The 25,262-nt window shown below is 40.9% G+C and overlaps 1 protein-coding gene across 9 annotated transcripts in view; it reads right to left on the bottom strand.

Annotated features, from left to right (window-relative positions):
* The window catches only part of numb (NUMB endocytic adaptor protein), a 73,505-nt gene that overhangs the window by 17,540 nt on the left and 30,703 nt on the right, over nt 1–25,262 (bottom strand). For 8 of the 9 annotated variants that reach the window (XM_088924715.1, XM_088924719.1, XM_088924721.1 and 5 more), the window contains 2 exons: nt 10,458–10,594; nt 2,428–2,502 (listed from right to left, as the gene is read on the bottom strand). In XM_088924715.1, the coding sequence (XP_088780841.1) occupies nt 2,428–2,502; nt 10,458–10,583 (201 nt within the window). In that variant the 5' untranslated portion in view covers nt 10,584–10,594. Of the gene's footprint in view, nt 1–2,427; nt 2,503–10,457; nt 10,595–16,796; nt 17,053–25,262 lie in introns of those variants that run through there. The other variant, XM_088924716.1, reaches the window with a different exon arrangement.

The following is a 25,262-nucleotide window of genomic DNA, read 5'->3' as shown; positions in this document are numbered from 1 at the left end:
GCTATCTAAAGCAGGTCAGATCTTGCAAATTCAAAGTTTAAGATAGTGTTCAATACCCTATTTTTAAAAGCAGGGTATCTCATCTTCAATGACCACGGTTAAATACCTCCTACTGAAGGTTAGTACATCCTACAGCACAGTAAACCCTGTCACTATAATGATGCAATGGATCGGGAATTCTGGTGCAGAGGGAAGAGTGCCACCTACTGGCCGACCATCACAAGTAGTGTCCTAGTCTTCCATCAAGATCTCCCACCCCAGGACTGACCAGCCTCAGACCTGCTTTGCTTCCATCAAAATCTCCCACGCCAGAACTGACCAGGCTCAGACCTGCTTTGACAATAGCTAATGTCATGGACAGCCATCCTGATCCTCCAAAACAGAAATCTGTCATGTTGCTTTCAACTAACATTAACGTAAAATAATTGCAGTTGCTCTGTTTACAGCAACCTTTTCATATTACAACATTACCCTCTCCAAGCACCTACATGAATGCCTGAAAAGGCCTGGTAATAAAAACCGAAACTAAACAGCATCTTAAACACTTCTGAGGACATTAACATGTGGGAACTATATGATTAGAAATAAAACACAAAGTCATTCAAACACCAGTGTTTACAAAATTAATTTGCTTACAAAATGCTATGATTTCTTTAAACATAATAGGCTGTATGATTCTCATGCTTAGGTATATGATGCAGTTCTCAATGTGCCACTGCAAACAATGACTAACTTTTTTAAAACATTTAAAATTTTAGAAATGCACATTCAAATATGCATCTATATTTCTCAGAATGTTCAAATATACATATACAGTCTGAGAATTTTATTTTTTCCCTACACTATTATTTTAAACTTTGTCCTCTCTTTAACCCCACTAGTGTGTATCATGTCTCAAGGACATTATATTCATAACTGAAGACTAAGAGGCCACAGAGACAAATGATATTATTCATTAAGATGAGCGAAGTGTGAGCTATAGCAACAAGCCTGCAATCTGTGTACTATACCGATATAGTTAGTTGGCAGTAACCAGCTCAGCAGTTCTGCTGTTGCCACAAAGACCCAGAAACAGCTGCTCACTAGCCTGGACTGTCAGGAATGCATAAAACCTTTTGGGTACACAAGGAACAGAATACATACAAAACACTTTCAAAACCAAGCACAGGGCGGAGGGGCAATATAACCACTCTAGGCAGGATGCAGACCAGTAGGATCGATCTGGGATTGGACCTTGGACCTCAGTGTTACCAGCAAAACACCCAGATAACCTAGGTGACCCTGTCACATAGGAAGCAGAATCTTAACCAAAAACATGCTGCTACCACTAAAATATATGAAACACCCAAATTCACTTTAAGTATAATCTTGAAGGTGAATGACTGCATTATAGAATAGGCTGAAACATAAACACTTAAGACATTTGAGTTTCCAAAATATGTTTATTCCCTGTCAAATTTGCAAGATGCAGCATTTTAAGTCTGCGAAACGTGAGAACTACAATCAAGGACATCTTGGCCCAGAGACATCAGTAGAAAAAGCATGGTTTGTGCATTGCCAGGAACCGAGTACTGTTCTGAAGGCTGGGCACTGGCACCCAGTGAGACAAGATAAGCCCAAGTCGAAGTGATGCAATTTGTTCTACTAATGCGTCTCGAGAGCAACATGGTTGGTTGCTTGCAGTTCTTGAACCACACAAATTTGTGGATTGTTTTAACCAATCGAAACAGTGATTTAGAATGCTACATGTAAAGGTGAAGTGAGTATAAGTGGCACAGAAATGGACTTTTAAGTCAAAATTGATGCAGTCTATCTAATTCTACCTCATGGGTGGAAGATATACCACTTTCAAACATCACTCTAATAGAGTTTCAGACAGGTTTATAATTAAATCCATATTTCTTTTGGTATATTCAATTTGTGCACACCATGAATTTCTACTTGTATATCTATATTTTTTAGGCCAGGGAAGCAGACAAGTAGATATTCATGGCAACATACTCAGAAAACATTTACCAATATCCCAAGTGATGCATAAATCTTTCAAGTGATTTAATCAAGAAGCCGTAAAGGCTGTTTAAGCTTTTTGTTATTTAGCATCACTAGCAGTCTGGTTTCTGAACAAAGTAAGCTAAACTGAACAAAGGAAAATGCTTCAGTAATACAGCAGCAGCTCACAAGCAGGGTGTACAGGTAAACTGTTTCCTGAACCCTGTCAGACTGCACAGTAGTCTATTACTTGACAGCTGACTAAATGCCACTGCCACCCAGCTCTTTATCCCCTGAAGGACTCTGAGCCACTGAGGGATTTTGGGAAGCGGAACAGTAGGGGGGTAGAGAACACATCTGTGCTTCATCGCAGTTTGACACTGGCTGCTATGCCTGGGTAATGGAGACAGGTACCACGGGCCCAACCTGCACACCTACCGTCTTCAGTCTCTTCACCGCGTCCTCACAGATGTGCATTCCCCGAGACTCCTCCACCTCCACATGGCCCAGGTACTGAGGGACAGAGAAGGAGAAAGTGCAGTGAGAATCTCGGATATCGGCCTCCTACATAACAGTAAACCATATGCCCATGATATTGCAAATAAAAGCAAAAAAACTACTAAAAATGTAAGACAATTAAAATAATGAGCCACTAACAAGGGAATACAATGCCAATATTTCTCTTCACAGACATGCGGGATCTGTAACACCCTTAAATCAGATTCATTACATGAATTACTGCTGTTGAGGCATTTTTAATGATGTGTATGTTATCCAGAAAGCAGAGGTTGTAAGCTCTGGTGGTAACTGGCCAGCTGGCCTACCCACAGCTCAATAATGAGAATACCACAGACTGGGCCAGTGGGCTCTCAGCCCCCCTGGATAAGGCACTTTCCTTAATGAACCAGCTGGACTGCACCCTCAACCTCATTTCTTTTATTAAAAAAAAAGATCACCAGGTCACACTTGCCACACGTAAAATTAGCAACTTATGTTCAATTTGATCATGAGGTTTGGGATGGGGGAGTGCACATTTCACTCGTACAGCAAGTTAGGCTTCACCCAGCATCTTAAACAGGAAAAGAAGCCAATTACTCACTGGTACAACGTCTAAAGAAAGGTCATGATGTGTAACTGCACAGCTAAGGAACAGCCGCTAAATCAATGTGAGGAAATGGGCAGACCTTTCTTTGCATGTCATGCTGATGTCACTCCCAGGTCACAAAGGGGAAGCTACAGGGCCTGGAGACGGCATTGTGTGATTCAGCAGGAAATCCAACCCTTTCCCTCAACTACAAAGATATTGTGCCTAAAATGGGAACCACCGCTACACTTCAAGACTTACAATACACCTACACACAAAGAAGCCACCCCCCCAGCTCTCATAACGCTCAGCAATTTGAAACATTCTAACCATCTACTGCAAAATTCCGACAAAAGCAGCCTTTTGTATTCAACTCATTGTAAACGCAGTAAATTCAAAACCAGCAAATGAGCAGCGATAATTCTGTGGGATGTGGGCTACACATAGAAAAAGCCTTTCTTTGTATTCACCTGTGAGCGAATGAGGCGCTTAAAGACTCCTTGCTGCTTTAAGAGTGGCAGTGAGAACTTCTAAGGGTTAGTTCACTCTCTTTAGGATGGTGGGAGTATGGGACAAGCTAGGCAGCCATGTTGTTTAAGCCAAAACTAGTTCTTTACAACAAACAGCTGGAAAAGATCCTCTGATCAATTAACTACTAACTACCTAATGAGTTAGAGGGGTTGAATGGCCCCCTCTCTATCCTTTATGTTCTTAAGTTCCTGACAATAGCCAGCCTGTTATTTGAAAACAAAGAGGGGGCATGAATGTCATGTGAGTTTCACTTGCAGAAGTCAGGACCTGCTCTAAACAGGCAGAGTCTCAGATGGTGTAGAACAAGATGAAAGGATAGCCTTTGCTTTTAAAACCAGATACTCCTGATGCTACAAGACATTTCTGAATACAGACATACAGAAACAAATTATTAAGCTTTGATTTCGGTGAACAAGGGTCATCTAAGAAGCTGAACCACTTTTGAATCTATGCAGAAAGCTAAGGCAATATTCTGAACAGCTTCATTACTTCTGCCTTACCTTTCACACACAGATAAAGGACGGAGACAACCAGCAGGCATTGTGCTTTCACCAAGTTTAGAAAGATTCAGAACATTTACTACATGTACTACAGGATTAAAATAATTATAACAATGCAAAATAAACAGTTGAACAGCTGTTAGTATCCACAGTTACATTTTGTCCTTAACAATGCTGAGTATGGAGACACTCAGCATTTAATGATTTTTGCAGGAAGGACAATGTAAGAATACTTTTTTAAACACAGCACTAATGTTTAAGTATCAAAATGGTAAGTGAAATCCAGACTACTAATAATACAATTAAAGAGTTACATGTTTCAAACTGCAATTCTTCTTTATAAGAGAAGTGAAATATCAAAAGGAGAGGGGAGGCAGCAATGCCAAAACCACACACACAAACATGATCCAATATTATATTTCATTAGCAGCTTGTTTCCATGTTTTTACCATGACATGAACAGTTTCTAAGAACAGTCAGAGCTGGGCCCTATCCACACTAGGATGTTCATTCCAGAAGTATGCTGTGTTTTCTGAATCACCTTAAAAATGTTGATGAAGTCATAATTTCACACCAACACACTTAAAGACAACAGCACACACAATACAAAATGAAAATTCCTTTATAATTCCTGTTAAACTGCCAAAACACCATGAGTACTGTTAGACCTTGTGAGGCCTATCATGTTGTAAAATCACATCACTAGCATGTTTATAAATCTGCTAATGTCCTAATTATATGCTGCTAATGCTTCAAATTGTGCCCTTTGAAACCTAGAGAGCTGGTTATTTTTAAACTTGTAAAAGATTACATTTCTGTAAGAGGGTCACACAGTATTCCTTATTGAACCAGCAAAACCACAAGCTGCTACAGAAGTGACTCAATTTCGATGGAACGGAATGACTTCATTTTGTTTCACTGTAAAATGTTAAATGCTATTAAAGGTTCTTTCTTTTTCAGTATTTATCAATGCATGCATAACTCAGGTGTCTCCTGTTGAAGGCAAATCTATATTTAATGAGATTCACCTGAGTAGAAACAGAAGGGCAACTAGGTTTTTTAGTAGCTCCCAAAAAGGTGTTCAATGTGGAAAAGATAGCTGATGGACTTAATTTTGAAGAGTAATTAGATAAAGGCACAGAAAAAATAAATCATATACACTCTTAAAGAGGGGGAGATATATGCTTAAATGATTAAATTCCCTCTCATTTAGGTCTATTATTTTTAAACAATTATTGGAAACTGATAATGATATTGGGAACTGATAAGATTAGGGTTGACTACAAGTGTTTATATTTAGTAAGTCTTTAAAACTTCTTTTTACTACTATTACTATTCACTCTTATTAAACAGGTTGCTTACTAGCAAATACAGCATTCCACAAAAATGTTTTACACAGCTCTTATAAAGGGTTGTATGCTTGTACTTTATAGAACAAATCTCCAATTACTTGTTGCAACAAAAAAAAACTAGAGAGGACTTAATTCGGTGCATGATTCAGTCATTTGGGAAAAATTAAACCGGTAATAACCGTGCAATTGCCCATTTCCTGCAAGACTGAAAAGTGTTTATGAAAGGGAAGCCCTGAGTAAATCTAAAGTGAAAATGCGCTCGATTTCTAATACTCTACTTCCTGTTTCTTTTTCACTGCTACAGTGATAATTTGACCACAAATATTTAAACCCACAAAGCCTCACTGGGATTTTTGGGGGGTTGTAGACATACCAGATTACATGGAGCTGAGTGGTAGTCTTCTAAGCAAGATTTAGTTTCTGTCTGCTGGTTCACTTTTATTGCAGTTTCTGACATTGAAAACATTGTTTTTATGTCCTTGCAGGTCCTGATCTAAAAATTCCAATGGGATACTTCACAGAAATCAATGTCAAAAAAACCAACACGAGTACAAGAACAAATTCCTCTTCGGTACATTTTTTTGACAAATAGACTAAGTCAGCAAACTTAACATCTTTATCTCTGTCTCTAGATTAAATCTACTGTCCCATCAGCAACCACACTTTGGGAATGAAGAAAGAGGTCCTAGACATAGACCGTAACTGTAATAAACAAATTTAGACTTGGTTATTGCGATTTAAAGAGGAGCTGGAAATTGAAGACAAACAAATCCCTAGAAGCATAGATTTGATTGCTTTTTGCGAAGTGCACCTTTTTCATTTGATATTTTAAATTTTGCCCCTCTCTAACCCTCTACCGCTGTTCCATACTTGAGTGTATATTCCCTAGATCGCTTCCCTTAGGGAACCCTAAACCTTCCCAGTCAAAATACTGCTAGCTACTGTACCCAAAGAAAGTGGGCCGTTACCGACTGACCGTGGCTAAAATGTTTAGGAGATCATGCACAGCATCCCACAACTTAATGCACGTTCTAGTTTTATGGGTATGCAAAAGTGACTTTTTTTCTCAAACTCATTTGGCTGAAGGACAACTGCCTGACACACAATTACAAGGCAGCTGGATACCATAACAAAGGATGCAAAGAGCTAAACACAAGACAAATAGATCATTACTCCTTCATTCCTTCAAACCCAGGCCAGAAATTTATCCAGCAGCATAAGGTGAAAGTTGGCCTTAGTTTGTCTTGCAAATTTCTTCAGTACCAAAAGCAAAGGTATTAAAAAATTCAGGGTATAGTTCTTTTTTCTCAACAACAAACGGAGTCACATTTTCAAGTCTTATAGACCACTGTTATGACTTAATCAATTGAAGATCAGATAAAAAGATGGCAAACCCCAAGCAAAAGGGTGTGAAATCAGTAAGAAAAGGGATCAGAGACCACAGAATACATTCTGCTGGTCAACCACAATGAATGCAAGCATAAAGGAAGAGCTTTTCAAGACAGGCAGACGTTCACAGTGGGATAGAACAAAAAAGCTAGCTGTCATCCACCCATCTTCTAACCACTTTAGCCAGTACAGGGCCGTGGGGGGTGCCTGAGCTGGAGCCTATCCTGGCCAGCAGTGTGCGTAAAGATACGCCCTGGACGGGACACCAGTCCATTGCAGGATACCTTGCTGTCAGGCATGGTCTATTATTAAATGGCTGCAGTACACTCTTGTCCAGAATGTCACAATAAATCATCATGACGCCCGTCGTAACAGCCAGCAGACATAACCTAATGAACAGTTGAGATCAAAGGGCTTTGCTATACCAAGAACCTACCATTGGAAGCAAATGGCAGTAATTAAACTCATCACTCCACGGGACGCCTACTTCTGTCCGGCACTTTCGAAGGCCTCAGGACATCGGGGTCCCCTAAGCAGTGACACATGCCGGGCACCGGGGAGCAGTGCCAGGGTTGGGAGCTGGCTAGAGGATCTTTGTCTTTCCATGTGGCAATGACCTTTTGGACTTGCTGTGTGCCTGGTAGACTGTGGCAAGGTAGGTAACATACCGAATAAAACAGACAACTAAAAGCCATCTGAGAAAAACAGGGTTAGGATTTTGCTGAAAACTGGTTTCGGCAAATACAGAAAGCAATGTCAAACAAAGGGTGCGATTGCATCACCACAAGACTCTGTGGGATCTGCAGCTCAGCAGGAGTATCCTTTTAGACGGGTTTCACCACTGCTCTGCAAGGAAGAACATGATACTGCAAGTGCCCCAGACCCATTCCCAGTCATTCATTGTTCCACTGCACAAAACAGAAATAGCACATCTCTCTTGGTAATTGGGTAATAAATGAGTAATGAAGTGCCTGGCAGACCTAAAGTTCATCAAGGTTCCTGGAGGCAAACACAGAGGCATTCATTTTGCCTGAAGATTTCTAGAAGGCCTGATTTACAGGCTGGGTGCTCTGTGTGTACTGAGGTTCTTGCAGAGGTAGAATATGTTAGGCACAAATCTGTAAACAGTGCAGCATGGGGAATTATCCTTCTATAGCAACAGAGATTGCTTGTGTGACTGACCTTAATATGGACATGGAAGTGCATATCAGGAAAAAAAATACTTAGGAAAATCTGTAGTGCTTGCCCACACTTTTACTATGGAATCTTGGCCAGCCAAGAATTTCAGGCATCTTTCAGTTTACTCATTCGAAATATGCACAGACTGCAAATTAAAAATAAGTTAAAAACAACTTGCCAGTTTAAAAACGCATTTTGACTATATAAATAATTCATACAGTATAAACTATATGCCTTAAGATAAACAAAGATAGATGCAAAAAATATATAACAAAAGTATCGAATTTCATCTTAGGTTAAATATGGCTAACAATAACAATCTGGTGTCACAATTTACTGTTGTTTGCGTTTTTTCTTGCTTTTTAAATGACTGGGAGCATCCATCCATCCATTTTCTCACTGCTTCTTCCAATTCAGGCTCCGGCTCCCCCGCGATCCTATCTCGGCAAGCTGACCGAGGGCACTGTTAATCAGAAACTCAAGGGCAATTAACATTTATTCACAGCACTGGTTGTTGTGAATAAAAAAAAAAGCAATGTGTGTGCCTGACATTATATTCAAAGAATTGGGTCTGGATGGGGAAAAAACATGTTTGCCAGTAACTCGGCCTAGAGCGGTAAAGACCACAACACTCCCAGATTTACTGCAGAACTCGTTTAATCGGCTAACTCTTCAATAACTGACTGTCCCATCTCTGAGGTTAGGATCCAGCTCCCCCACGACCTGGTATTGGATAAAGTGGTTAAAAAACGTTTGGACGGATGATTGTGACCAGGTAAGCTTAATGGACAGATGATGAATCAGCGTCTTTCACCTGCCCCCGGCACAATATGTACATTTCACTTTTACTCATTTTAACAACTTTGATCTTCCGAGGCTATACTGAATAACATACAGTAATGCTTCAAAACATTAAACATCTTTCAGCACACTAACATCTTGGATGGTTGAAGAAAGGCTTAATATACAGTATAAACTGTTCATATAAAATCATAATCATTCACCTTTTGAATAAAAATTGGGAATTAATTCACTGATGCTTTGTAAACTTTTACATTTACCAATTTTTCTAAACATATTTTGGTACTTATTTATATATCTTGCTAGAGGCTTAACCATTAACCTAAGCTGCCATCAGCAAAGATCAAAGGTAGTGAAACAGACTCTTTAATCCATTCCAGAACAGATTTTTTGTAAAACCGGCACCTACTAGGCCTAAACAACTGAGTATCAAGTAATAAAAAAAATAGAATGCTAATTGTAAAAGGAGATTTTAAGGTACAGTATACGAGTTGGGAGTTTCCAACAACAGAAAAGCACCTATATTGTTTATAAAAATAAAAAAATTAAACTCAGAAAATCAAACTCAAAATTAATGAGGAACAGTTTGGGATGATTTATGTTTAAAATTAAAGCCCAAATCCACAGAGAGAACACAGATTTGAAGTTTTAGTGCACAAGCTTAGCACAAACTTTTTAGTAGAGGTCTGGTTTTTATTTTTTAACCTATATTTGTTTTATTTAACCTTGTCGTACTGAAAGCACAATACTGAAAACCATTCCAAAAAATATGAACCCCCAAACTCCTTCAAGTTAAACGCCCAGCTGACTAATGTGGAAGATCAATTCTGTAGATTGAAGAAGTTTACCTAAAGGTGGCTGCTAATGCAAAACTAAGCCAGAATACCTCTGAATAGCAAACACCTCATCATTTCCAGATCCTGTTTTCACAGAGGGAGGCCAAAACAGGCCTTCCCTATATTGGATTTCTCTGTGCTTATTCTCTAAATCCAAGTTGGCCACACAAACCACACATTAAAACAGTAAAACATTCCCCCTACTGTTAAATAGTTTCCTATATGCAAGAAATGAGCATATAAGAAGTGCACGTACAAATCTCAACAGGTTTAACTACTGCTGCAGAAACTGACGTGTTCTTCATAGTGAATATACTGTATGTGCTCTTTTAATAAAACTCTCCAAGAGCAGGGTGCCTAAAAAGTAAAACATTCATGATATCTCCAGATAAACAGTTGCATGCTGCCTGTACAAAAAACAGAGATTCCATATAAATCAAATAGCCAGAAATTTCCCATTTGCAACCACTGGAGTGCAGCACTTAAGATGATACACGGTTTGGCAAATTTGAACTTGGAAACATGAAACAGGAGCTCTGCCTTTGACTTACAGTATTCAGGATGTGCGAGTCTCACTGAGAAAGACATCATTTGAGCATTTTATTTCAGGAAAAGGTGGGATCAGGATGACAACCGTGTGAAGTAAATATTTAATTTAAATATTGCTTACTCGCGCACTTTCTTGTTTGACAGCCATTTCGCAGAGTCTATGGCGCCAAGTGGTTCTGCGTGGGAAATAAAGTGAGAGAGGCCTACCAGCTCCCACCAAGAGCACGTTGAGCGCTCCGCGCCTCACCTTGACCGCAAAGTTGCACTTCCCGCTGCGCACAGCCTCCTCATCCGTCTGCCACTGGTGCGGCCGGCTCGACTCCGGCACGTAGACGTCTTTCTTGCGGCGGAAGCTCTGCCGTAGTTTGTTCATTGCTGAGCCTCCTGTGGTGCGAGAGCAGAGACGGAATGAGACCGCGCTTCACGGCCTAATTACACAAAAGGGTTTTCTTCTTTCATAAGAACAGATATACAAAATAAGAGACAAAAACAGAGAAAACGGGGCTCAGCTAAAAGTACAGCATACATGAATCTCTTTTACAGATACAGAATACATGGCCTCAGGAGACACACATACACGTCATAAATACAGGCTGGCTTAGTACAGTACATCATGTAAATCCTCTTGTCAGTATGGCCAATATGTGGGAACATTTCTTGGCATAAATTGGTCCATACTGTTATAAAAGATAAGTTACAACGGTGTTCTAGCAGTTTCAATATAATCATGCTTTTTTTTTTAAAAGGGGGGAAAAAAACATAAAAATTACAAAACCAAAGACGACAAAATGCATACAGAGACCCTTGGATTCCATATATATTCGAACGTGTCCTAAGATTACAATTGACATGTGCACCTCTAGAGATTCACATGAGCTGACCCAGCCATTTAACAAATGTAATATTAACTAGAGGGCTCAGGCAATGGACAGATGACCGCTACAGGCAGCAAAGTCACAAACAGGACACCTTGTGAAATAATGGGGCTTTGAAGGGTTTCACAGTTTACCCTAGCAAAAATAAAAACCTAGCACAAAAAAATGCTGTGCCAGCTACAAAGGAATGACTGGTTCACCAGAGGCACCACACAGGAAATCTTTACCGCACTGTGGCTAACAGTTCCTAAACAATAACTGAGCATCCATGTCTGAGAAACGATAGAACACCAGTCCCCCTCAAAAAGCCGTGTGCACGACAATGTATTCAAAGGAGCTGTGTTTGAATGGGGAAAAAACTACTTTTGCCTGTAACTCAGCCTGGAGCATCGACTTGAATATGAAAGGGGACTTCAGTACTAACAGTACATACAGTAAGAAGAGTTACAAACAAGAGGAGGACACCTAGTCAAGTAGTTAACCGTTTCCAGGATCTCATCTCATTAAAGAATCCAGGGTATTGACTTCTACATCATGGTTGGGTAGCTTGTTCCAGACTTCCACCCTTTGTGGAAAGTAGTGCCTCCTGCTCGCAGTTTTTAATGCATGCCCACGTAGTTTCCACTCGTGTCAAGCAGGCACAGACCCTTCTCAGTTCAAACAGCTGTAATCTACATCTGCACAGCCAAGCATGTCCTAGGCTGCAGCTAGATTTACTTTTAGGGTATTTTCCTCTTTTGATGCACCTGAAATTTAATCATCCCCCTCTTCCGGCTCACACATCACACGTCCTCACAGGTCATTGCTATTATACGCAAGTATTCCCAAGAGCTATTGTTCTTTTCCATCTGGATGGAATCCAGGCGAAGTGAACTTGAATGCCAGCTAATGACACGCCTCTCACTCTGCCCTTGCCAAATGGTGTCTGCCCTTCTATGATCTGATGCAGGGCTGGACAGTAGGCATACAGGTACAACCCACTTTCATCCCTCCCACTGCTGATTAAAGCTCAGCTGGTCCAGACAAAACCAGGCTCTCAGACCAACACAGAGTACCTGTTCTCCCAGGCTCATATAAAGCCTGAATAACCATAATTTAATGTATTAAATATGTACTCTAGTTATCGTTTCCTCCACAAAGGTTAATACTGTACTTTATTAAGACCAAAAGTTCCACATGCACAATTGATAATTCTATGTGGAAATTAATTTGATGAGCCATAAAGCACCAGACTTTATGCTATTTCAGTGATTCTATACTGCGATGAAAAAGTTTCTTTGCTTAACAAAAAAATTGAACTGTTATACTTGAATGTTTTAAAGGTTACCAACTGAGAAAACAATTAACATAGGTTACTTATTTCTTGAATGGCAAAACCACCCAGGTCCCCTGAAGACGTGAATCTGAGACCCTCAATCTCAATAAGGATGTCTGTGCACACATAAATCATAATATCTAAGACACCTGCAATAGATTCATACAGGAAAGTCTCAAAGACTTGGCAAAGGAACTAGAGCTATAATTTCAAGTGAACAAACAAGGCTTCAAAACACCACTGAGAACACGGGCTGTGCTCAACAGCTGAGAGATAACCGACTTCTGGGCTTCAATGTCATCATGAGCCAACTGTAAGCATGATTCCCCAAGGGGCAGCACAACTGACTGAGCACTGGCAAGGCTGGGTGGGTTCACACCCAAACAGAGCTCCTAGGCTAACCGTCTAACAACGGCCTCTTTGACTGGGGAGGCACCTGTGGGCTCGCCATGTTCTCAGTCCGGCCTGCCATTTTTAACATCGTTTTAACTCCACAACTGATTTGTGCAAAATATGGTCCCATAATTAAATGTCATAGTGCTGCTTTAACACAGCCTGCAGGTTGAAGACTTAAATGGATCAGAACACATCCGGCGATGGAAGTTTGTTTGAAAGACTTGATTCTCACAGATATCCTTCGAGTCAGAACAGATAAGGTCCTTGGTGTAGGTTTTCCTACTCTGTGCCCTAAGAAAAGGGGAAAATGTGAATAAAGCTCCTCACACAAGCGAGATCTGGTACAGCCCGTCACCTCCTCCATGTGTTCTTTTAATTCCGCTCCTTTCCTTTTTCAGTCTTTGAGCAGTCCTCCCCCGCCAGCCAACACGACAGCTCGCTTGGATTTTCTTTATTTAGGTCATATCATGTCTTAGCACACTTGAGGCATTAGTCATGCTGTTGCAGAAGGAAGAGAAAAGCGAAAAAGCCCAGAAGCTTCTCTCCTCCAGATCAGTGCCACTGCACATTTATCTCGCTCACAGGGAACACGCACGCACTGCAGTGAGCAGCACACTTCACGCATTTCCACTACGTCGAATCTCGCAAGCTTGGGTGGCCACATTTAAAAGAAAACAAAATGAAAAACTGCTCTGTGCCTCTGGGAGCAACAGCAATGTTTCCCAGCAGGATGATGCTGTTTGTTTGCTTTAAGATTAATGAACTTCAAGTCTGTGTCTCATCCCAGAAACAAGGCAGTCTGTACACAAAGCACATGCACGGCAAAGACGTCTCACATCAACTTACTGTATAAACCAAATAATAATAATAATAATTGCTTACATTTATATAGCGCTTTTCTGGACACTCCACTCAAAGCACTTTACAGGTAATGGGGACTCCCCTCCACCACCACCAATGTGCAGCATCCACCTGGATGATGCGATGGCAGCCATAGTGCGCCAGAACACTCACCTATCAGTTATCAGTGGGGAGGAGAGCAGAGTAATGAAGCCAATTCATAGATAGGGATTATTAGGAGGCCATGATTGGTAAGAGCCAATGGGAAATTTGGCCAGGAAGCCAGGGTTACACCCCTACTCTTTTCGAGAAATGCCCTGGGATTTTTAACAACTACAGAGAATCAGGACGTTGGTTTTACATCTCATCCGAAGGACGGCACCTGTTTACAGTATAGTGTCCCCTTCACTATACTGGGGCATCAGGACCCACATAGACTGCAGGGTGAGCACCCCCTGCTAGTCCCACTTACACCTCTTCCAGCAGTAACCTTTTTATCTCCCATCCAGGTACTGATCAGACTCACACCTGCTTAGCTTCAGTGGGCTGCCAGTTGTGAGTTGCAGGGTGATATGGCAGCTGGCCAAAGCTCAGGTACGTGTACAGTAGCATATGCATTACCCCAAGAACAGCTCTTGCACATTTACAACAGACGAGAACTGGAAGCAGTATGTCAGATAAAATGTCAGCTTCACAATGCACACAACCTTGTAAAGGCTGTGTGGAGTAAAGAAATGTTACCCCACTACAAGTGCCATTTGTTCACAGGCCATCTAAGATGCACAGGGCCAAACTGCTAGATAATAATTCATATAATAATTATTAAATTGTTAATAATTGCATGATTCTAAATTAAAACTTCAAAGTTCCCAGACGCTTTAGTGATTCCACCACTTGCTCTAAAGAAAGGCATGGATGTGCTGTTTTGGTATGCCTGCCTGCACAACCACTCCTTGTCTGACACACCACAAGGTCCACGCTGCCTAATAGGGGAGTCAGCACTAACTGGAGGAGCAGCACGACTCTCACCGACATCACGCAAAGGCTGCATGCCATCTGCAAGCATGTTGCTGTTTGCCAGAAAGCCAAGAGAGTCTCGGCTGATGGCTATCAACCCTACCTTGGCAACGGTCTGCTAGTTCATATCCACCACTAGGGTGATCCTGGTTCCAGTTGGCCAGAGACACGACACAGGCTTGAACTCACTAACACTGTTATAGAGCTCATGGCTGCGCACTTGGCCTAACCCCGTGGGTCTATGTCCCCACAGCAATCAGTAACTAAGCGTCTAACTGAGGTTATACAAGTACATGGGAGGCAACATGGCCATCTGGCCTATCTTGCTTCCATGTTTCCCCAAGCCATAAGGGCTCCATACAGCACAGCACAGTTACCACAGCAGTGTTGGCTTCTATTCTGTGACTCCAAGCACAGTACCTCCACCACAGCTGGATAAACACCTAAGCCAGTCAGTCAGGTTGAGGTGAAGCAAGGGCAGGCCGGGGGAAAAATGGTATAGTTAATAGCACTGATCCGTGGAACTAATCAAACCATTCCAAGAAAGACTCAGACTCAGCTTGAACATGCCCCCTTCCACACATCCACCAACCTACGCAAAGAAATACTTCCTATTCTCAGCTCTAAGGTGATAACATGCATGTGGACAGGGGCTTTCCAGAAGTTCTATGGAGATTTAGATGTTATCTAAACACCCATCGCATGTGTTAACTGCTGAAATTGAAGATTGATTAATGTCTTTAGCCAAATGCTCCTCCAGAGAGCTATGGAGGGCCAGGCACATGTGAGACCCAGACAAGATATTAGTGGTTCAGAATAGACATACTGTACCTGTACAGTACTCCAGTTTTCCAGCCACTATGATAAAAATAAGAGGTTTCAGACTAGACTGCTGTACAGCGCATAGCAACTTAATGGATATTTTTAGAATAAAAAGTCATACACTGCAGCTTTTTAGAAACCATCCAATGGACACTGTATAAGTACTACTTTCATAAATCTACTGTATAATACGGCTACCTGACCTGAAGTCATCCTAGGGAGTACTTCAGTAGTAGATGACAAAGGTCCATCTTTTGTCCATCTTTTGTATCTTGTTGTATTCCCAACCCAAGCAAAACCTACGACCGGGAAAACAATAGCTTTTGAAGAAGCTATGGAAGAATCAAACTTTGGTTGCCTAGAAGTTAAATTTGAAACGCATTAACATGACAAACCCCAAAACATAGTGAAACTTCCCAGGTCTCCCACAACACTAATCTATGTACAGTAGTATCAACCCAATGTGATTGCATAATGGGAAACAACCAGATCCTGCTGTTAGCACCTGTTCTGTTTTGTGCTTGGTGTTGTGTCTCATATGACATTGGTTACTGTAACATGGTAGGCCTCTACAAATATTAAGCATTTGAGAGACTGCTACTGTTCCTGAAATAACTGCACCCCTGGCTGTTTTTACTTAATATGCACTGTGATTGCACACTCTTGAGAAAATTCCTGAACCTTAATTAGTTTTATACACAAAGATAGAAATTGCATAAGAATTATTTAAGTGCCACGGCAAATGTTAAAACCAGTTTTTAAGATCAAAATATACTTTGGTTTCTTCAAATCAGGTACTGAACTAACACTCTCTGAGCAAAACTCACATGAAATCACCATCACATTATAACAATTACATACCAAGAGTTTCAAGTAGGTAGCTGCGTACGCATATGTAGGCTGCCAAGGAACAATGACAGGATTATTACATGGTGAAAAGAAAAGGAAAGAGAGACAATGTTTCTGCTGTGGAGCTTTCTTCAGGTGTCCACAGCCGAAACGTTGTCTCTTCTTTCCAGCATGGAATGAACCTTTCCTTGTTCCTTTACATATCAAGAGGACATTGATCACCAAATGTAATCTGATATCCAGATAAACACATTACACCGGTTAAAGCACTCCCGGCACACAGCAGTGCTACCCCAAGATTCATTTTAAAATCCACACCGTTCTTCCTCACCCCACCAGAGCAGCCATAATTTCTCCTTTGTTTCATTAAAGTGCAGTGTTACTTTCGGGGGAAACATGCAACTCCAGTCCCAACCCAAGCAAAACCTACGACCGGGAAAACAATAACTTGTGTTTTATTTTTATTACTGACCTCCTGATGATGGAATCCACTTATTGCAGCAAAGTGAAAACGGATGAGGGGAAAAAAAAGTTTCACAGAAGCAGACAATGCATTGTGGCAGCTGGACGTCCGTCTTCCCCAATTAAAACAGCCTTGGTATGTGTACAGAACACCCAAGAACAGATTTCATTGAAAAAAATCTGCATGTTATACAACAAACCCCAAACCGAAGCAAGAAAACGGCCTTGCTGTTGAAATCCCAGGCTGGAGCTGTGCTTTCCTCCCCCAGTGGACGTGTTTATGTTGACTCCAAAGTTCAGTGCTCAGTTTCAGCTGACTTAACCTTTACAATGAGGTCGGAATGCCATTACTGCAAGGGGGCAGTCACATGAGCTGCCACAGGGAGGGACTGGGGTCTCGCAGTCTTCGCTAATTGAATCGTTTCCAGCGGCACTTTCAAGGGGTGGGTGGGGGTGGGGGGTGCTGCAGCAGGCAGAAGGCTCCTGCTGGGACAATGGGAGTTCCTCTGGAAAAAAAAAAGCACAGACACTCCCTACGGAAGCACCACCACCACCAGCCAGCACTGACAAAAGCACTGCAGTCTGCACGTGGCATATTCCCGCCTGAGCAATTAGAGACAGGCAGGCGGGACCTGCGCACACTCGGATGTGGCAGCAACGAAGCATTTCCTACACAGGAGTCCACCTTTCCCCACTTCCACAGAGCTCAGCCGCACGGACGCGCCAGCGACAGCCGCATAAATACAGCACTTGGGCACTTTCTACCAGCTTTTGCAGGAGCTGCCAAAATCAACTGAAAAATATCTACTGTTTGGCAAAGCGAGGAGCAGAGCGTTTGCTTATTGTTTTAAATGTGAAAAACACTGCATTTAAAATAGATCTAATAAGGTTCAATACGAGTCTTTTTTTTACTGTAAAGCCATTTTAAAGGTGCTATATAAGGCAATATATAAAATTAAAGGTTATTATTACTCCTATGAACACCATACATCTACAGTATCTAGACACTTTAATGATTATTTATATGTGGCTATGTGAGTATATGTGGCTATAAATCATGAAAGGGTCAAAAATGCCATTGTCATTTGACTCATTTCGGTAGAAAAACATTCAGCTACAGTAAGTCCCAATAGTATTCGTGTTACCTCTGTCTGTATTCAGGCAGGTCTTTTTCTCTTCAGCTGTACATCTCCTCAAGAGGGTTTGCACACCAATGACGCACAATAAAAGCTGGAGTGTCTAGAGATGTCAGAAAACGCCTATTTACAGTTTTTGATGCCAGAATCACATAGAAACAACCCTGACTGACACTACTACTTGTGATCTTAATAGTGGAATTAAAGGACAATTCAAGAAGACATACAGGCTTATACTAGTACATCTTCTGAACAGTGTTGGACTTGAATCATTGAAAAACAAAAGTAATACAGGGGCAAAATGTCTTTATTACATTTGGCAAGAAGAGAATGTGACTAATAAGGAGCTTGCAAAAACCAACAGGCCTAAGGTAATGCATTCTGTGCACTGCAGTCCATTTCATGCTGCAATGAGGGACAAGCTATTGAGCAAACTGCACCGATGAACCAGTGCTTATAGTGCACAGCACCTGAAATGGACCCAATTGCTAAACAACAGCAGCCATGTCTGCTTCCCGGTGTTCTTTTCAAAGAAATCAGTGGTCACCACACCCTCTGCCATGTGCCCGCCACTGAGCTCTAATAATAAAGACCAGGAAAGGGAGGTGCCCACAACCTGTCTGCAGGCAAGCGCTCTTCTCACAGAGCTAGGGTTTCCAAAACTAGACCTGGGGGAAGCAAGATGAAACTCTTACATTATGGAGTGGGCAAGTTTGGAAGGCTGCTGGAACCAGGACACTAGACTTCCCTACTTTCTGGGGAATTTTATCCAGACTGCAGTCTTCAGCTCCTGCAGCCTGATTCCTGCCTTTATTCTCCCAAGGATTTCTTCACTCTCATGCTTTTCTCCTTGCTTTTTCACAAGAACAAGGGAGAACACAACCTCGCTGGCAAAACAGAAAGATATGTCACATTTAACCCCACTCTCTTACGATCATGATGCCTTCCACCTCAACCAGCAGGTATTCCTTTCCACCTACTGCAGAGCATCAATGAGACCGCTTAAAGTGTCGTCAATTAGAGATGGTGCACTGGCTTCAGGGAAGCTCTGAAAGGGCTGGCAACGCGCTGGCCGGAGGCATAAATATGATGTTAAACAAGTACGTGCAACAAAAATCAATCTGTTAATCTGCATTACCTTCATGTTAAATAAACACTTGAATGTGCCCTGGTTTTGCTCAAGGTGCTGTTTAAAGGGGTGGATGAAATATTATCTATAATGTCCTGCACAGCATCTCTGTGCATGTCCTGAGATATTAAGATGTATTAGGGAAAATTTTCCAATTATAATCAACCTGGATTTAGAAGATTTCCTCTTTTGCCTTCTATTCTAGAGCAGCGAATTGCAGCCACGTCATTCCTATTTACAGGACATTGACCATAACTGGTAGATGGAACAAACTCCACTTTTGTGGAAGTCGAAGGAAATTGTGGCACACAGAGAGAGCGAGGCACATCCTTACATTTGCCGAGGTCTAAACTCTCCTTCACAAAGAAGACGCCTTTGTGATGTTCGTATAAAAATTGTATTCATTCCTTAGGGTTGATGACAAAATTTAAATTCACCTTAAAAATCGTGATAAGAAACAGCAGGAGCGGACAAAAATGTGGTTATCCCGACCCCATCCTCTGTAACGCAACCTAGAAACAGATTTCATTTCAGAAACCCTTCACATCTAGAGAGAAATTAAAGACCCAGCTATCTTAAAATGCAAATCTACTCCAGTCTGCCTATTAATTACAGCAGGCACCTCGAGGGATTTGATGTTTGCACCATTTCTCTTCCCCCAATGTTTATGAAACATAATAACCACTTTGAAAAATGAATGGAGATGGAGTTTAAACAGCTCCCTCTCAATCCCCCCCTGAAATTCCAGGAACTTTCCTGCATGGCATGTGCCGATTCTGATCTCCACAATCAAGAGCTACAGCAGGAACCCAGCATTTCAGACAAATTTCATGCGCCTATGTACCCCTCCACTTCTCCCAGTCACAATAATACAAACGTGGTGAACTATAGAGGGCGAAAACGGTCCTTTGAAAGCAATGAAATCATGTTTCAAATATAGAACAGAAAAAACAGTCGTTTGAAGACGACAAAGTGATTTTGGAAATACACTGTTGCAATAAAAAAATCCATTGTTTCCATTAGAATCTGGCACAGTATCTTATACTATTAATCATTCGTTTCGTAGTTTTGTTTATGCCATAACACAGAGGGGAAATGTTGGTCACTGGCTGACACAGATAACTAGAAACAAATTGAGCAGTTGGCTTGACTCAATTCTTATATGACTACAGGGAAAACATTTGGAGAAATGGACTGAGCCACATAGGGAAGAGAAAAGTATTAGTCTGAAAATAAGTTAACACACATCTAACTGCTTTAACAGCCTTACTTGAAATTAAATGGTAAAAAGGGGAATGCACTGTTATATTTTTTATATGGATTAGTTTAGACCTGATGAGAGAGAAATGCAATTATCCACCTGAAGGGTTAACTACTATGAACACAGAACTGTGACTTCAACTTTCAATTATCTGATGTTTCACTTAGGCTCCGGAGATTGATCATATAGAATAAATCAAAAAGGATGCAAAGGAGTCAAAAGTGACTTGGGATGACCCTAACCGCTGGGCATCTGCAGGAATCACAGATCACCTTCCCAGGCTCAGTGTCACAGCCCCACCAGCTCCAAGAGCTGAGGCAGGGCAATCCCAAGCCAAGAGCAGACTGCTGGAGTCACAGCCTCTCCAGCTCCAAGAGCTGAGGCAGGGCAATACCAAGCCAAGAGCAGACTGCTGGAGTCACAGCCTCTCCAGCTCCAAGAGCTGAGGCAGGGCAATACCAAGCCAAGAGCAGACTGCTGGAGTCACAGCCTCTCCAGCTCCAAGAGCTGAGGCAGGGCAATACCAAGCCAAGAGCAGACTGCTGGAGTCACAGCCACCCAGGACTCCACAGCTGGGAACCCTCAGCACTTTGATTTAAAGGCTCAAAAAATCTGATAAGCCTGCTTTATGAAGTATTATGATAGTATTCTGATGGGAAGTGATCAAATGAAAGAAAAGACCTGAAACATGCTCTGAAACCTCTACACATCAGATCGCCACTAACAATGGACAATTTTGTCATTTAGCAGTACAATAGAAATGTAATTTTAGAAAACTAATTTGAGGATAACTGTTAAAAACTTTGATTTACAAAGTTATGAGCTACCTGATCCTAGGATCTCATCCAGATGTTTCTTGATAGAAGTCAGGGTACTGGCTTCAACAACATGGCTGTGCAGCTTGCTGTTAATGGCATTCCAGCACAAGATGTATATTTACAAGTTGAACATCGGAATTGAAGTAAACGTGCATTTTGTGAATTTGGAGGGTTTTCTGGTTAGGCTTTGAGGGCTGAAAAACTGGCCATCTTTATGTGCCTTTTGCTTGAGCACTAGTTTTTCCTTCCAAATCGGAGTGGTGAGCCCGTAGATTCAGACACTTGAGTTCCAAAAAAGAAATCTAGCACTGCACAAAATCATGGTTGGCAGCAACTATCACTGCAACTCTGCACTGTAATTATAGCTGTCAATCAAACTATAAATATCTGCTAAACCTTAATGGTGACTAAATGAAGACCATTAACTTCCTTCTGCTTCTGAGGCAGCAACTACTTACAAAATAAGTACAGCTTTGTTTAATATTTAAACAGCCCTAAATGACTTCAGAAAACCAACCGTGAAAATGCTGTCGCTAAATAAGTTTGATAATTTCTGATGGATTTTTATATTAATAGAAAACACAACAAAGAAACCCTGTGAATTCCAAAAGCTGTATATTAAGTTCCCTTATCCCACACAGCACAGAGCGACTACAATAGTAAAAAAACCCAGATGAGACTCAAGCATGTATTCCTGCAACTTCAGCTATTAAGACATTCTCTGTGAACTGTGATGTGAGTGGTAAATATCTTAAGGAATATGAGACTACATTGTTTTATCACATTATGATAAACACACCTGAATTAAACTGAAAACACTTGGAATTTCTACTAAAAAGGACTTACAAGCAGTACAGAAATGTAGTTCTGTTAATGTTTTGAGTCATGACATCCATGTGTAAATGTGTACAAAATGATGAAACATTTTGTACATGATAAAACCTGTTTTCATACATCTCTACACATGTACATATGGCACGGTGTGAATACAGCCCATGCACTCATAAAATGTGAGCTACAGCAGCTGTTTGGCAGCATAAGAGCTTGGTGTTGTGTTCTTGTTGTTGTCAGTACCAGATGGTCATCAGCTCTTTCTACAAGGATAGTAGCATAAAGAAAATGAGTCATTACACATTACACTGGAACCTGAAATTGCTCCTGTCTGCACAAGAAGAAGGGGAACAGCAACAGTTAAGACACCCTGGAATGGTGTGTTATTAATGACAGTACATAAGGTATAAAGTGAGAACAACACTTCAAGCTGTGGAAAACTAGCGATTTTCTCCTGCAAGGGGGTTCAAGTGTCCTTCGAGATTAAGAAAGAAATATTTCCTGAGGTTGACATGCCACAAAGTCGCCCATTCTTGTTTGCCAATGAGAACAGAGCTCCTGTGTAGCTTATGTCTGAACAGAAATTTGTCAGCAGGACTTACAAATAGAATTACACTACATACTCATAAATTCTAATGACTGCCACCCCAGAAATGTGGGCTGGACTATTGGCAGTGCAAGGAGTCTGGGGTTGGCCTGGAAGTGGTGCTGGCAAGAATCTTGTTGGATTTATCGGTATCTATCCCTCCACATCATGCCAAAACCCTGCTGCTTCCCCTGTCTTAGTGCAATCTGTTGTATTTTTGCTGAAGGTTTTTTCTTCTCCTAGATCAGTTAGGAAAGTGAACAGCCAGTCACCTGAAGCAGCCCGATTCCAAATCGGGGTGTACGCAGAAAACAATCGATTCAGTATCAATAAAAAGAAAAGAAATGAAATGTTCTAATAACTGCATTCAAGACGGGATCGAGTTTAACCAGTTAATCAACACTAGGGGTCTACTGACATTTGTACCATTTGGAAAGTCCCCTTACATTTCTATGACAGCAATAAGGACAAATTAGTTATAAGAAAAAGTAAAAGGTAAAAAAACATTTAATGTTTCTGGGGTGGAATATTAATGCTTTTTGCAAGCTGTCAATTAAGATAAAAAGACACAGCTCAATGAAATTTTGACATAAGAAAACAGCCTGTCAGAAAATAACAGTATTATCTGTGAATCAAAAGCATTTAGTACTGAAAATAGGTGGTTTACAAGCTGACAACACTAAAGACTGTCCATCCTACAGAATAAAAATCTGAAAATCAGAATATAATCACCTTGTTTAGAACAGTGTGTACCAATTTTGGTCACCAAAGTAGAGAAAAGGTTATCAGTTCAGACCCATGAGGTTCACTCTCAGGTTGAAACAAATGACCTTCTCTAAAAAGGCTAAAAGAACTTTGTCTTTCCTCAAAGGCACTAGGAAAGTCAACACTATGGACTTATTCAGAATCAGTAGTGAAATACAAATCAGATGAAAACTGGAAAGTAAGGGGAAAGTCAGTCATTTTAAATGGAGGACAGGAGGTATTTCCTTATGCAAAGGGTATGGGAGTTAGGATCAAGCTACCCAGCCATGCTTTCTAAGTTGGCATCATTGTCTCTTTCGAGAAACAGCTAGATGAGATCCTTGGATCAATTACACTTCAGAGAAAAGTTCTACAAGCCCTAAAGATAAACATGGAAAAATTTTAATTTTACCACGATGACCTTCTTGAATCACAACCAGACTTTATGTAAATATCCATTAGGGTTTATAGTAACCAATTTCATGGATCCTAAAACAAAATCATATATCAATTAAACAATTAGCAATTAAGATACAGGGGATGTGAAAAAAAAAACATTTGAGGAACTGCAGGCCACTCTTGCCTTGGCTAAAGTGACAGTTCATGACTCAACTATTAGAAAAGAAGAAGAAAGGTTTTTATGGAAGGTTAATAAGGAGAAAGCCACTGCTCTCCAGAAAGAACATTGGCGACCACCTGAAGTTCTCCAAAGAGCACACAGATGGTCCACAGGGCTTTTGGAACAAAGTTCTCTGAACAGCCGAGTCAAAGGTAGAACTCTTTGGCCACAATGAACAACATTACGGTTGGAGAAAACCAACTCTGCTTTCAAACAGAAGAACCTCATCCCAGCCGTCAAGCACGGTGGTGGGAGTGAGATGGTTTGGGGCTGCCTTGCTGCCTCGGGCCCTGGATGGCTTGCCGACATTGACACAACCGTGGATTCGGCATTGCACCAGAAGATCCAAAAGGAGAATGGCAGGCCATCTGTCCATGACCTGAGGCTGAACTGAAAGTGGATCTTGCTCAAAATTGATCCTAAACATACAAGCAGATCTACAAAAGAATGGCTGTAAAAGATTAAATTCTGCATTTTACAACGGCCTAGTCAAAGTCCAGATCTACAGCTCAACTAAATGTTCAGGACCTGAAGAGAGCTGTCCATGCAAAGCAGCCCTCAAATCTTAAGTACTGTAGTTGAAGGTGTCAGGCTTGGAGGAATGGGCAAAATCTGAGAGACTAATCAATGGTTACAGGGAAAGCCACAAGTTATTGAATCTAAAGGTTCATATGCTTTGTCACACATGGATATTGAATGTTACAGCAGTTAAAGATAGATAAATGTTGAAAGATGATCAAATTTTGTGTAATGTATTTCATCAGGTTAACCATTTTTGGGACTCAGATTAAGATCTAATCACATTTTAAGTTTCAAATACGTGAAAAACATTAGGCGTTCACAAACATTTTTCCTAGAACCGTAGCTATTAAAAACCAAAAGGAGCTACATTGTACTCCAATCATTTCCATTCTTAAACTGTATGTTCCTGCACAGAAACCACACATAATGAGGTAATGGACCTTAAGACAACACACAATAAATCAATTAAAACAGGTATTGAGTGAACCAACCCCTCCAACTCAGTCTATTTTATGTTTTGTATTCCTTTACCAACTGAGCAAGGCTTTTTTCCCCTACAAGAAATAGCGAAATACAGTATATTAAGTATTCAATTTCATAACTTTACAATCTGTTACTTTCATAACACACTTGAGATTTACAGCATCAACAGGCTTTTGAGAAAATGTCTCTGACAGGCAAGTCTCAAAGACACCACTGTTAAATGCTAGATGACACTCCCTCACTTTTTATTTACAGCCAACGTATTTCTTCAAAAGGAGTCAACAATAATAATAATGAGAAATTGTATAGTTATATAACTGCAGCTCTTTTAATAGAGATCTCCTACC

Source organism: Atractosteus spatula, chromosome 9 (genome assembly GCF_055471065.1).
Source record: "Atractosteus spatula isolate fAtrSpa1 chromosome 9, fAtrSpa1.hap1, whole genome shotgun sequence".
In the NCBI taxonomy this organism is placed as follows: Eukaryota; Metazoa; Chordata; class Actinopteri; order Semionotiformes; family Lepisosteidae; genus Atractosteus; species Atractosteus spatula.
Note: the sequence above shows the minus strand (reverse complement) of the source record. Positions and strands in the feature narration are given on the sequence as shown.